This window comes from Tamandua tetradactyla, chromosome 1, assembly GCF_023851605.1.
Source record: "Tamandua tetradactyla isolate mTamTet1 chromosome 1, mTamTet1.pri, whole genome shotgun sequence".
NCBI lineage: Eukaryota > Metazoa > Chordata > Mammalia > Pilosa > Myrmecophagidae > Tamandua > Tamandua tetradactyla.
In genome coordinates this window covers 79,852,395-79,865,895 of record NC_135327.1, presented here as the reverse complement: position 1 = coordinate 79,865,895, position 13,501 = coordinate 79,852,395, and the positions used below count along the sequence as shown (strand labels likewise).

General features: G+C 38.6%; 1 protein-coding gene across 1 annotated transcript in view; it reads right to left on the bottom strand.

Annotated features, from left to right (window-relative positions):
- The window catches only part of GLI3 (GLI family zinc finger 3), a 278,925-nt gene that overhangs the window by 252,178 nt on the left and 13,246 nt on the right, over window positions 1–13,501 (bottom strand). The window contains exon 2 of the mRNA XM_077119394.1: window positions 12,726–12,887. Within this exon, the coding sequence (XP_076975509.1) occupies window positions 12,726–12,846 (121 nt within the window). The 5' untranslated portion in view covers window positions 12,847–12,887. The remainder of the gene's footprint in view (window positions 1–12,725; window positions 12,888–13,501) is intronic.

Below are 13,501 nucleotides of genomic sequence, written 5' to 3'. Positions count from 1 at the left end.
ATAGAAGGTGAGCATTCTATCACTGAACAAACCTATGCACCCCCCAAAAATTACATTCTTTTTTGATTCAAAAAGAGAGAGAGAGAGAGAGAGAGTGGGATAAAAGACTTGGAAACCACCTTCTTATCCTTCTTTCCTTATCATCTATTGCTGTGGGAAAGAGAATCAAGGAATAGATATATTTTGCCAGTAACCAGATGAAGGCATAGCAATAGGTACGTATCAGACCATGTTCCCCTCTTCAACCTAAAGAAAAGAAAACCAAACAGGAGCACTCTCCTGTGCTGTACCAACACTAGTTACTGTTATGGACTGAGTCGTGTTCCCTGTAAAGGCATGTTCAAGCCCTAACCCCCAGACCTGTGGATGTGAACTCACATGTAAACAAGAGTTTTGAAGATCCTACTAAGATGAACCAAGGTGGGCCTAAATGCAGTATGACTGGAGTCTTTATAAGCAAGGAAATTTGGATGTGAGAGAAGGAGTAAAAAAGAAAACAGAGGGATCCAGATCACCATCGGAGACAGAGACTAAGTTATGGACTGCAGAAGCCACCATCAGAATGCCACAGACTTTGGAGAAAGCATGGCCTGCCAACACCTTGATTTGGGACTTTTGGTCTGCAGAACTAGAAGATAATAGATTCCCGTTGCACAGGCCAATGAGTCAGCGGTATTGGTTATAGGTGCAAATGCAAACTAAGACCATCACCAAGTAAGAACAGGCAACAATAGAACTTTTTCTGCTTTAACATTTCACACTGCTACCCCCATATGATTCAGTGTCTATTTAATCCTTGGATTCCCCAACATTCATCTATATATATATATATATATATATATATATATTCAATTTTATGTGCCTTTTTCCTCAATTCAACCAGTTCGGGGGACAAATTGATACATAAAAATATTCTAAGTTTGTGTGAAACTGATCAAAGAAAGTGCTTTAAATTTATATGAAAAAAGTTTCTCATTAAGATGGTAGCTATTTTTTTCAAGCATGACACTCTTTAATTGTGGAAAAGTGCCCAAAGGCTTCATCAAGGGCCACATGTTTTCTATAAATCAAAACATAAATAAATGTAAGTTTATTTCACTGGGAATACATATGGTTTTTGCTAAGTAAACTCTATTTATAAAACATTGTTAGCCGACACCGGAACTGCTGTCAACATCTATAAGAAAGGAACTTTTCTACTGTTCTGAAACTTGCCAGGATTTGAAAACAAACCTAGAAGCATAACTTTGCAAGACAGATGTGATTTTAACTTAATGTGAAATGGGCCACTGTGTGTTTCCTAGTTTTTAAATGCTTCAATTGAATATTCGCTTCATATTTTACCAGAAAATGTTAATATGTCATTGTGCCATTCTTTTGAGTTCTTTTCTTAGTTATAGGCAAGGGTTTCACACTATTTCTTTTACCATTGCTAAGGGAACAAAAAATAATCCATGAAAGGGTCAGGGGTGGGGAGGAGTCTTTGACATCATTAAAGCTTAGTATTCATAATTGCCCCACCCGTTTCTCCAAAAGGCTCATTTGCCCATGTTCTGGTTAGGTACACACCCCAAACTATAGACACCTTTTATCATCCTACTCAGGGAGCAGACCCCAAAACTGAAGTCTTCTATGAAAGGCATTAGCTATAAACAAGCATGAAGCACTACAACTTGACAACCAACCACAGAAAATAACAATAACTTTAATAATTTACATTTCTCATTTTCCAGTCAACTTTTCTTTCTTGGGCTACAGGGCCTTCTAAAACAGAATTTTTTTCTCTGATGCTTAATTTCCATTCAAGGTGTAATCAATCCCTACTCTAGGTGGATCTAAGTCAATGGTTACCGTGCAGTGACAGCATTTCCAGAAAGAGACCACGCTCAAGCTCGCTTGCGCGCACTCTTGCGCTCTCTCTCGCTCTCTCTCGCTCTCTCTCCCCCTCACTCTCACTCTTTATTTTCCCTTTCAAGCTACATTTTCTCTGATCCTAAGATGTCACCTCTTGTCATGAAAGGCATTTGTTTTTATTTTTAAGAATAAATATGCACACAAAAATGAGTCATTCTTTTAAATGACAAGGGGAAAACGTTCTACAGTTCCATTAAAGAAAAACTAAAATGTTTTTAGAAAACACATGGAAAACACCTAAATTCCCAAGGTAATAAACCATTTGAATATATTTATTGATTACCTAACAGGTAAAATACCTGTATATAATTGAATTGCCTTCAAAACAATGTAACTGTACTCACTCTGGAATACCTGTTCCAATTTCTATGTAGAATTCTAGAAATAGTTATCCTAACTTATATAGAGGATTCTGTTTCTTTGCAGTTACTTAAAGGGAGAAGTTGTTTATAAAATGCATCGTTTCCAATAAACTTAAAAACATGGACAGATAAATTCAGAAGAAAAACAAAACATTTTTTCCATCATTTTTGTAGATTTGCTGATTACAAGCTACCCAGACAGTAGACACTAATGAATTTGAAATTATAAGAAGAGGCAGACATGCAAAATTCTCCAGAACTTCTGTTCCTAATCAATCATCAGAGATCAGTGACATCATTAGGGCCTTTGATCAGGGCTCCTCTTTCAAACTCAGATGGGACTGGATTGATTCTTGCTTGCACAGAAAATGGAAAAACACCTAGGAATACAATTCACTGTGAAACATGAGAAGTCATCAGCATCTCTTCCCCTCCGGAAAAACTATCCCCTTCCAGAGAGCACATTCCAGAGCAGCCAAACACCAAACAATAGAGCTACCTCATTAAACCCAAACCTAATTCCCAGCTTACTGGGATTCCCAAAGCCCTTTAAGAGGGGAAGGGATGATAAGCTCCTTTTCTTTCAAAGAACCTGAGTTATGAACCCTATGGTCTGGTCTTCCTTATCCAATATGCCTAACCAGACAGCCCCAAATCCCTTCACCATGGGGGTGGGAGGGGAAGGGAGGAAAGGGGTCTCTGGAGTTTTCTATTCCATGCTCCCCAGAGCATTTAAACAATTCAGAACGACCCCTTCTACTTGTGAATTGCATTTAATCAGTCTTTACTAAAAATGCTAGTGACTCTATATTGATCCACAGACAAAAAGAAAGTCCTTGAATGTTACGTCAGCTTCTATAATTTCGAAATGCTTGGACTGCAACCGCTCAGAATTTTAGGATCTGAAATGGTCACGCTGGGCAGGCAAAGTTTTAACTGACCTTTACTACTTGAGTTCTATTGTTGCTTGGGGTTTTTTTGGTGTGTTTTCCCCCCTCCTCCTTATATGTAAGACGAATCTAATTGAGCTTCTCAAACAGTGGTGGAATGTAGTTTATTATCTCCCTCATCAGGTGATCAATGATTTCATTAATAAGACAGATAACAAAACTGTCATATCATCGACACTGTTATGAAAGATGATCCTAGCTTCCCGCTCCATTTTCCAAGGTCCAGGATTCTCTGTGGCAGCTCTGCGTCCATTCAATATTTTCCACAGACAGAGAAAAGTGAAAATCCATTTTGAAACCAATTTCAATTAGGATCCAGAAGCTGTTATCACAGGTGTTGCAGAATGGGCTCGTAAGTGGAAATGTCGCCTATCCATTCTGAAATGAAACCTTATCAGGGGCTACAAAGATGGCTGGGGACAGCCTATCTGTAAATTACTTTTCGTCCTGTGTTAACTCAACCTTAGTTCTGTCATATGGAATTCTTTCCATCCACTAGTAATAATCTAATGACTAACTAGACACAGTGCCCAAATAGCTTGCCACTGGACAGGGCTGTCCCTTTAAACATGGGTACAAATGCAAATAGACTCCCGGGCCGGCAGGCAAGCCAAGGTAGAAGCATGCTTTAAATGACAGAACTGAAAGTTTATTATGGGAAATAAAAGAAGCCGTGTCTCCACCCATTGCATTCCTGGTGATTTTTCAATTGCAAACTCCAAGGCCCCCTTATTTCATTAACGCAGCACCCAAGTAGTGAAGCTTTTCTCTCACATCTTTCCGTCTCCTTTTAGCAAATTATCCCATGACGGCGGATTTATTCAGTCAAAGACCTCGGACTTTGAGAGGCAACAAAAGAATCAAGAGACTTTCTGGTCCACCTGCCTGGCGAATGATGAGGCAGGGAAAAGCCTCCCCCAGAGAAACCAATCAAACCATTGTGTGGCACAGTCGGACCTTTTCAACTGTCAAGCCAGAGAGCAGGGAAAGAGATGAAAGAAGGAAGGATGAAACTACCATTTACGGAACCATGTGGGAATGGTCTCCTAAGATTTAATAATTGGGATGGAACTCAACTTTCTACAACTAAAGAGGGGAGGGGGAAAGAAAGAGCCTGAGAGGAGGAAAGAGTCAAAGAAAGAAAAAAAAAAGCGAAAAAGGAAAAAACAGCAGCCAAAGTCAGAGTAGAAACAGCTTTTATATAAAAATGTTCCCTTCCTGACATGAACTTCTATCTATAAAAGGAAAAGAAAAAGGAGAAAGATGTTTTCAAAAAGAAAGGAAATAAGAAAAATTTAACAAGCCTTTGATTTTTTCTCCTTTTAGATTATAGCTAGCACGTTAAACGTTCTGATTCTAACCTTCTCATTCAATTAATTCAAAGGAGCACAAACAAACAAACAAACGAACAAAAACGCCTTTGTTACTATGGTTGCTTTATAGTTTTAAATATAAAACATCATTTTAAATTGGTCTAAAAGTTAACAATATACTGATTCAACTCAAGAAAGATTCAAACTGGCAGAGACTAGTTACACATTTCTGGACAGTTTTCAAGAACATTGTAGTTCTACTACAAATTCAACATTAGATACTTAAATGGGGGAGGGGTACTATCAGTAAGTATTGCTAAAAGAACCTAAAAAATCATGGATTTTTTTCAAACATGAAACAAAACATCAAGCATCTACCACAATCCCAAGACTTTTTATTATTGGTGGTGTCTCCTATAGTTATGTATTACTGTGAAGCTGAGTTTTAAGCACAAGTATTTATAAATTTGGGGGGGGATATGGAACTATTTTGTATTTTGATTGCAGCAGTGGTTGCATGACTTAATGGATTTGTCAAAACTCACAGACTTGTTTTCCAAAAAGAGTGAATCCTGCTGTATGTAAATGTAAAGCAAATAAATAACAACTAAAGCGCGAGTATTTGTAAACACTTCCACACGCTACTGGTGGGTTTTTCACTTTCACCATCCCTCCACCTCTTTCTCTGCCTTGGGACCCCCGCAGTGGCCAGTGCTCGGCATGGCCTGTCTCCACCAGCATTCCATGCAGGAGATCACATGGAAAAGAAGGCTTCCCTCACCTTGGAGGCCAGACTGGTATGTGATAGCAGGCCACAGAACTATTTCCCTTAAGGGAGATTTTCGTCCCACAATAAAGATTTTGTACCTTGAATTTTCCACTATTTGATTGCTGTTCCTGATTCTAATGAGTTTGTTTCTGGAAATTTCAAATACTGGTACCACTTGATCACAAGAATTCAAAGGTAATCCTGGAACTTTCCACAAGCAGAAAACATCATGCTCTGCCTTCTTTTTTTACTCTCAAGTTTGGAAAACTGTGGCAAAAGGGGAATAATATTTATTCCTGATGTATCTGAACACTGAGGAAATGTTATTTTCTAAGAAAGATCTAATAGCTAGATAAATGAGGGAAAAAAGGAGCCTTACCTTTAAGGAAGTATCTTTGTACAAAATGACTGATTTTATCCAACATTCAGTGAGTAATTATTAATGAGAAGACCCTAAAAGCATTTGATTCATTAAATCCAAACTTGTGTCAATTTCAGGACCAGCAATTTGAGCTACTGTTTCCTCGTCCTAGCTCATGTCATCTACTTACCTATTAAGCTAAGATTTTATCACCACAACTGCAAAGATTTTCTACAGGCCGATACCTTCTCTCAATCGGATTAAAGCTTAACAGTTCATAGATTATTAACAAATGATTTTGTGCTGAGAGAGTGAAATGACACATAGCAAAGAATTTAGCGCCACCAAATTACATCCAGAATAATCTATTACTATTGCTAGTAACAGCTAACAGTTTTGGGTACTGGCTATGTCAGGCTCAGAGACATGAAGTAATTAGCCCAAGATCACACAGTAATTAAGGGGCAGGGCTTAAATTCAAACAATGGCATACAGCTGCACAGTCTTTGTCCCACAGCAACACTGCTGTTATACACATGTCCCCTTCCCCATTGTCCCTAGGAAAGTTCTGGCAGGCCTACATACTTTGCAAGTTCGTTGATTCAATATCTGCTGAGACCCTCCTAGCAACAGAAAACACTGCATTAGGAAAAAAAAAAGTGACAAACCAGATGTTACTCTCAAAAAGTTTAACTACAATGTAAAAATCAAGCGTTATTAAATAGTTCCCAAAAGGACATAAGATCATATGGCCATCTGGGGAGTAGAAGAGCCTGAGAAGGACCTATTCACATGTGAGAAGAATTAAAACCTATAGGGGATATTAGAAAAACAGACTACAGAGGCAAATACCCACAAAGGCAAAGTTTAGTTCTTCAATTTCACTTGAGTACAGGCTGCGAAAATCAAGGTACATCATGACAGGAAAGTTGGACAGGGATCAGATTAAAGAAGATAATCTAAACATTAAGCAAAGGAGTTTGAACTCTATTCTGTAGGTAGCTGGAATTATCTACAGAACTTTATTCTGAAGGTTCTAGAGTAGGGCTCTGACATGAGCAGATCTGTAATAAAATAAATCCAGCAGGTGCAAGTTCAAAGGATTCAAGAACAAAGAGCAAAAGAAAGATGCCTGGGTAGAAGGCTGTTCTAATGGTCCAGACATAAGGTAGTGAGGTCTAAAACAGCATAGTGGTAGTAGGGCTGGCATGAAGGGTGAATAACTGAACAAGAAGAACTAACAAGACCGAAACCATTAAGGAACGGGAGCAGGAGAGAGGAACAGGGTCAAAGGTGGTGCAGTTCAAAGCCTGGTGACTGCATGAGCGGTGATAGAAATACTTAGCCAAAATAGAGAATACAGTGGACACTGGAGTTCTGGGATGTGTGAGGAGTCTTTGTTCCATCTACGTGGAGCTGAAGAGCAGTAATCAGAAGTATGAGTTTGGAGTTCAAGAGATTCAGGGCTCTCATGAGAATCAGATTATTCACCATCAGTTTAGTCAGTCTAAAAACTCAAAAGTTAATTTCTTTTTTTTTTTTTTTTTGGTGCATGGTCCAGGAATCGAACCCAGGTCTCCTGCATGAAAGGTGGGCATTCTAACCCCCAAACAATACGTGCACCCTCAAAAGCTCTATTAAAAGAATAAAATCTAACTCAAATATATCAGGAGCCATCCTGTAAATAAGTATCACTTACCAAAAAGGAAATCAGTTACCCCAGAAAAAGAAATCAGGGAAAGAGATGTACACATGCTGTTTCTAAAACTAAGAAGACATAATCAGGACAACATTAGTTTTCAAGGAATTTTAAGGAAATCAAAATCAGTTTTTTTAGAATAATCTCTCTTATTCTCTGGTTTACAAAAGGCATGTAGAAACGTAAAAAGAAGATACAGAAACATTTGTTTCTTTACACATCCTTCCTTAAGACACGCAAACTTGGTCACAGTTGGGATCTGTGAAACATCTTCTTGAATGGCTTTCAGACGTCGGAATCCAGCAATTTCAAAATTATTCTTGCCAAACATTTTCACCTTAATTTCAAATCCCATGTGTATTTTCAAGAAAATACAATCCTTGTGTTTTGAATTCACAGCATCTAATTCATCAACATGCTTTGTCCTAATAACAAGCTTACTGACCTGCTACTATGTGCAGAGACTGCCTCATTTAATCTTCCCAGAGAGCCTAGGAAGTATCATTATCTTACTAAACAGATGAGGAATCACACTTTAAGAAGTTAAGCTGCCCACAATCACATAGCTAGTCCTTGGTGTTGCCAGAACTCAGCCTAAGCTTTCAGATTCCAAAATCTGTTGTGTCCTCATAACTAATACCTGTAATCGGAAATCTTTTCTGTTCACCTGTCATGTGCCAGGAAATGGGATGTGACAAAAAAAAGGGGGTTGAACACCTAAAGGGATAAGAAACCCAAAGCTCATGACCTCAGGCATATCTGGTGGGAACTGCCTGCTCATTCCTGAGCAGAATTAGGTACACAGACCCTTAACATTAAAAAGGTCAAAGAGACAGGAACTCATGATGGGGAAGTTGCTGAATTCCAAACTCTTAAAAAAACTTACGGCCATCTAACTTCTAACCAGGACACAGTGGATATTACAATTAACACGTAGTGGATGGACAGTATGAAAGCAAATCATAGGGGCAGGAATTAACTAAAAGTTAAAGCAAAAGCAAAAAAAAAAAAAAAGGCACCATTTCTTTGGTAGTAATGGCAGATGCCATACTTTCCTCTTATAAATCTCAAAGAATTATTTTTTTAAGCAGAGGAGAAACAAGCCCTTCTTTTTAAAAGAATCAAAGTGAACAAAAGAACTTTCCCTCCAGTATTAATCTATCAGCTTTGGTGTTACATTGCATCATCCTTAAAGATAATTTCTGCTTTCTACTATTCTATGTTCCCAATAATTATTAGGTCTAATAAAAGATTTCCAAAACCACAACTTATATACATTTAATATACATTTCTTTCCTTTTTTAAAACAGAGTAGAAGGTTAATAAGAAATATCAGATTGCAACTTAAAAAGAAAACTTCATAAGCTAAAAGTAAAACAACATTTTTCGAATTGAAAAGTCAGTACTTGCAAGTCATTGAAGGAACTTTTATAGCATAATGAGAATGTTTAAAAATATTGGAAGATCTAGATTAAAAAGAAATTTTTATTATTTAGAAAACATAATATGTAGTTTAAAGAGTAATAAATCCATACCAGAAGCAAACAGAACATCTGTAAATCAATTAAGACATTTCAGTTTTATAGCATTCTCATATTAACAGACTTACACATTCTGAAGTCAACAGTGTCACCTAGAATCTCAGTGTACATTTTGATTGTGAAAGACACTTTCTAAGATACCAAAAACGATCACTTACATCCTACCGCACTTTGAAAAATATTCAGAAAACTAAACGCCAAGCCCTTCATGATTCAAGTTTAATAAATAACACCAAGCCTTAAAAAGTAAACTATGGGCACATGAAAGATACATTGTGGTAACCTCGGCAAAGACTACTGAGGCTTTATGTTTACATAGGTTCTTTAACGGTACAAGTCGAATTTGGCTTGTCTTTTTCCCATACAAGATGTAGACTAGGGCTTTTCACTTGTGTTGTTTTAAATTCCAATGTTAAGTGGCAAATGATTATTTAACATGCCGTTCAATGTTTCTGAGCCATACACCTTGAGTGTGCGTTTGTGTGTGTGTGTGTGTTTAAACAAAATTTGGTATGAATGCTATCTTAGGAGGAGATACTCAGCTGAGAAAAGTAAGAAAACAGATCTGTAAGGACATGCAAAGGAATGCGCTTGGTTTGGCTGGAAGGCTCACAATCAAGGACAAATTGCAGCACATAATGGCCTGGAAAAGTTAATTAAGTCACCTGATACAAGTGCCAACAGCAACTTTTTTTGTTCTTTTTTTTCTTCAATAGTAAAATTGTGGATGGGAGACAAAATTACATTCATTTGGTTCTTGATGCTGGACTCCTTTCTAATTGTTCAGTCCCTGAATTTCAGGGCTATATAAAGCAAGCACATGCAGTCCCTGAAAACAGTAGCAATCAGTACTAGTCTATTACAGGGAAACACACGATTTTTTTTTTTTTTTTTTTTTTTTTTGGTGAATAATTGTGTAGGGATCCAAGCACTTCCGAAAAGTTTGTAGACAAAACAAGATAAGATCGAAAGTAAGACAGACTGACAGACTTTGGCAACGGCAGCTGCCTGCCAGCACACACACAGAGCCTCAATGTTGGAAAGCCTCTAACCAACAGATCTCTAAATCCAGGCAGGACAGATCTCTAAACCCAAGCAGGACCTGCGATCAAAGCCCACACACTAGACTGTGTGAATGCTGGAAGGCAGTGCATCACCTGGAAGGGAGCTTGCAACACAAAGAAAAAGCTCTGCAATTCTCCCAATTTCATATCCTCTTAGCTAGCATGACCCTGAAGCTGTAAAGACGCTCCAACCTAGGTAAACATAAACCCTTTAGTAAACCATGGGGTACTCTGCAAAAAGATGATATCACTGCATATGTGAGACAACCACAAAGAAAAAAGTTCACTTTCTTTTGCTTTACGTTTTTGTGTTTAAATTTATTTGCTCTTTTCCCCTGGAATTTCCTAATAGGATCGCAACACAATGTTTTAATACTAACACTTTCATCTTTCTTTTAATGGGTCGACTCTTTATGTGGTCTCAAAATTTAAAAAAAGAAATAAATCTCTCGGAGGAACAGGCACACTGGAAAAAATGGTCAGTAGTTCCAGGATTTCTAGGACGGCTATCCTGCAGGCATGCAGCCTGCAAGCTTGATCAGTGAGGTTGTGCCCCAAAACAGGACAGGAGTGATCCATGTTTAAGAAGGGGCATGTAAGGGCACAGGCTGATGGGGGATGAGGGGTGGGGGGTGGAAAGGGGCTGTGGAACCTTGTTTAGTAAGCAGATCTCCAATTATTTCAACTTTTATTCTTAACTTTTATAATCATCACACTCTTACTCTGACTAGTTCTCTAATGGCTTCCAGGTTGCTACAGGGGCTGGTCCATTCAAAAGTCTTATCTTGGTCACCCTGACCAGGCCCATGAGGGGAACCAGTGATCAAAGAGTGGCTCAAGACAAACACAGTGGCACCAGGAAATCTCCTAAGTGTTCATCCTGGTGGGAGACTGACAGAAGCAGCAGCATCTTTGAAAAAACAGTACACTGCTTAGACTCTGTTGTAATTCATAAAAAGGGTAGTTGCCTAAGGAGACTCACAGCACAGCACCATCTGCTACCAGCCTACACTCGTCCTCACCTGCCTTTTCTCTCTCTCTCCCTCTCCCCACCCCTCCTTCCACACACACACACACACACACACACACAAACAAGCTATAATGACAACCAAAAGTCAATGTCTCATGAACTGTAACATGCAGAAAGTACTTGTTACTACAAAATTACTCTAACAATTACCCAAACAGCCACAACTGCAGGTACTGATTCTATTTCTGAAATAATTACTTTGCCTAATTTTTTTAATTCCAGAGAAGAAAAACAAAGGTAACATTTTTTTTTAAAGGAGAAACTATGCCATCTATATCCACATTGGAAGAATAACACAACTATTTCAAATACCCTTGCTCAAAACAAGCTCCAGTTCTGACTTTAAGCACCACAAATGAAAGGGAAAATACATACATGCATATCTTCATATAAATGTAAAGTCATTATTTTAACTGATAAAGGAAAGAACTCTGGGACATAAATACATCTCCTTAAGTATCCATTTAAAACTGGATAGATTTAGTCAATAGATTTAACAGCCAGCCTCTCCCTTCCCCAGTAAAGACAGCTAAACACACTCCTTAAATTAGGGAAAACAGAGCAGACACACATTCTCTTAGATGTAGATGGGCACAGAAGAGGAGGGTCCAGGCTCCTTAGAAGTGCCAGATGCATTCAGTGACACATTTAGGACAGGAAGGGGCAAGTTTTTTTTTTTCTTTTACTGAATATTTGCCCTTATTCTAAACCTTAATCTTAGATTCTGGGCTGCCGTTAACTTCCAAAGCAGATTCTGATTATCCAATTGTATATAAAAAGAAAAAGAAAAATTGTAAATCAACCAAGTAAAATATTCTTGGAATAAATAAAACATAAGCCCACAGGGAATGAGCAGATTGGCTCATTCAAATCAATGTCCAGGCACTGGGAGAACAGGCTGAGTTCCTAAGGTCACATGGAAAAGTGGAGTGAAATTACAGGGAGACCAAGAGTGGCTAAGAAATCTAGAAGAAGCCAGCACACTAATGGGAAAGCGGAAAAAGGAAGCGAAGGTTAACGTTAACTTATTCAGCCTGTTTTTACCAGAGGGGGCTCTGGAATTTATTTTCAATGCTCCATGCTTGAATTGAAATGCCTCTCAACACTTTGCTTAAAATTTTAAAATCCAGCATATAGGAAGAGGGGCGTCGTGTTATCTCTGAATACAACTTCAGCAAATTACATTTTTATAAACAAGCAACACAAAAACCTGTGTATCAGATGCTAGAGCCACCTTGAGGTTAAACCACTGACAAATTTTAAAATCCTTTAGAGTGGACTACTTAAAATTGGTTCTGGAGGCGCGGGAGGGGGGGCGGCGTCTGGAGGGATGGGTTCATGACACTGATTCTGACAGCGCAACTTCTGTGTCTTTCGCAATAACTAATTATTCCGACTCATGTAGATTTTCCACGGTGAAATGCAAAGCATTTTGAACTCCCGCCAGACTAATCAAGATGATTTCCAAAATGCCAAAACAGGAACTTCCTATAATAAATAACCTATCACATTTACATCTCAAATTAGAAAATTTGGAAGAAAACTCCTAGGTTGAGTGCCAGAACAAGAGATGACTAAAGCGGGCCCATCCCCGCCCCTGCCCCACTCTCCATCCGTGCAGGCTCTCTTGAGCCTCTCCTAGAACAAACTGGTCCAGGTGCAAATGCTCAATTCACAAGGAATGCGGAGAAGACAGAAATGACCCTAGGCTTGGCTGCTCACCATTGGAAGTAGTGCTGGAGGCCACAGCTTTCTCGCTGACATCTGTCCGCGGCGAGCATTTCATGATGGAGTTCTCCATTTTCTTCTCAGTGGTCGTGGAACTGTGGGACTGAGCTTCCATGTCGTCTTCTCATTACTTCTACTCTTTTCTCCCAGTAACACCTAAATAAAGCAACAGCACCATCAACTTTAAATAACATGGAGAAAAACACACTCTTCCTCAAGAGCCTATTTCACTTGTCACCTGAGGAGCAGCCTAACAAGTGCCTTCTCCACGGGACCACTTGCAAAACAACACAAAAATACATTCGAAGCTTTTCTCAACAAGCTGTCCAAATTCTGTCGACACACAAACTGAAAAAAAATAGAGCAAAGTATCCAGAACATCTGACTTTTCTCAAATTCCTTCAGGGCATCTGTTATCACATGGTCTAAGTATCTTAATTTTCAACTGTGTCTGCAGTAAGAAATCCAAGTGTCCCATCACTTTTAAGCCACATCTATAAATGTCTCTTCAGGTGGACAATTTTCTAGCAAGGGACCTTAGGACAACTTCGGAAAGCAGGAAAGGTTTTAAACTAGAGGTTTAAAAGGACACCCAACAATTTTTCATATTCAAGTTCTGCTCAAAGTTCAGAATCAGAGGATAATTCAAGGGAAGGAGATCGTGCTTCCCTCACGAAAATATCTGGATTGCAGTGGGCTCCTTAGTCCTACTTCACTCAGGTTTTGTAATCCAAACCTCTAACTTGCTTAAAACATAAAAAACTTGCTTA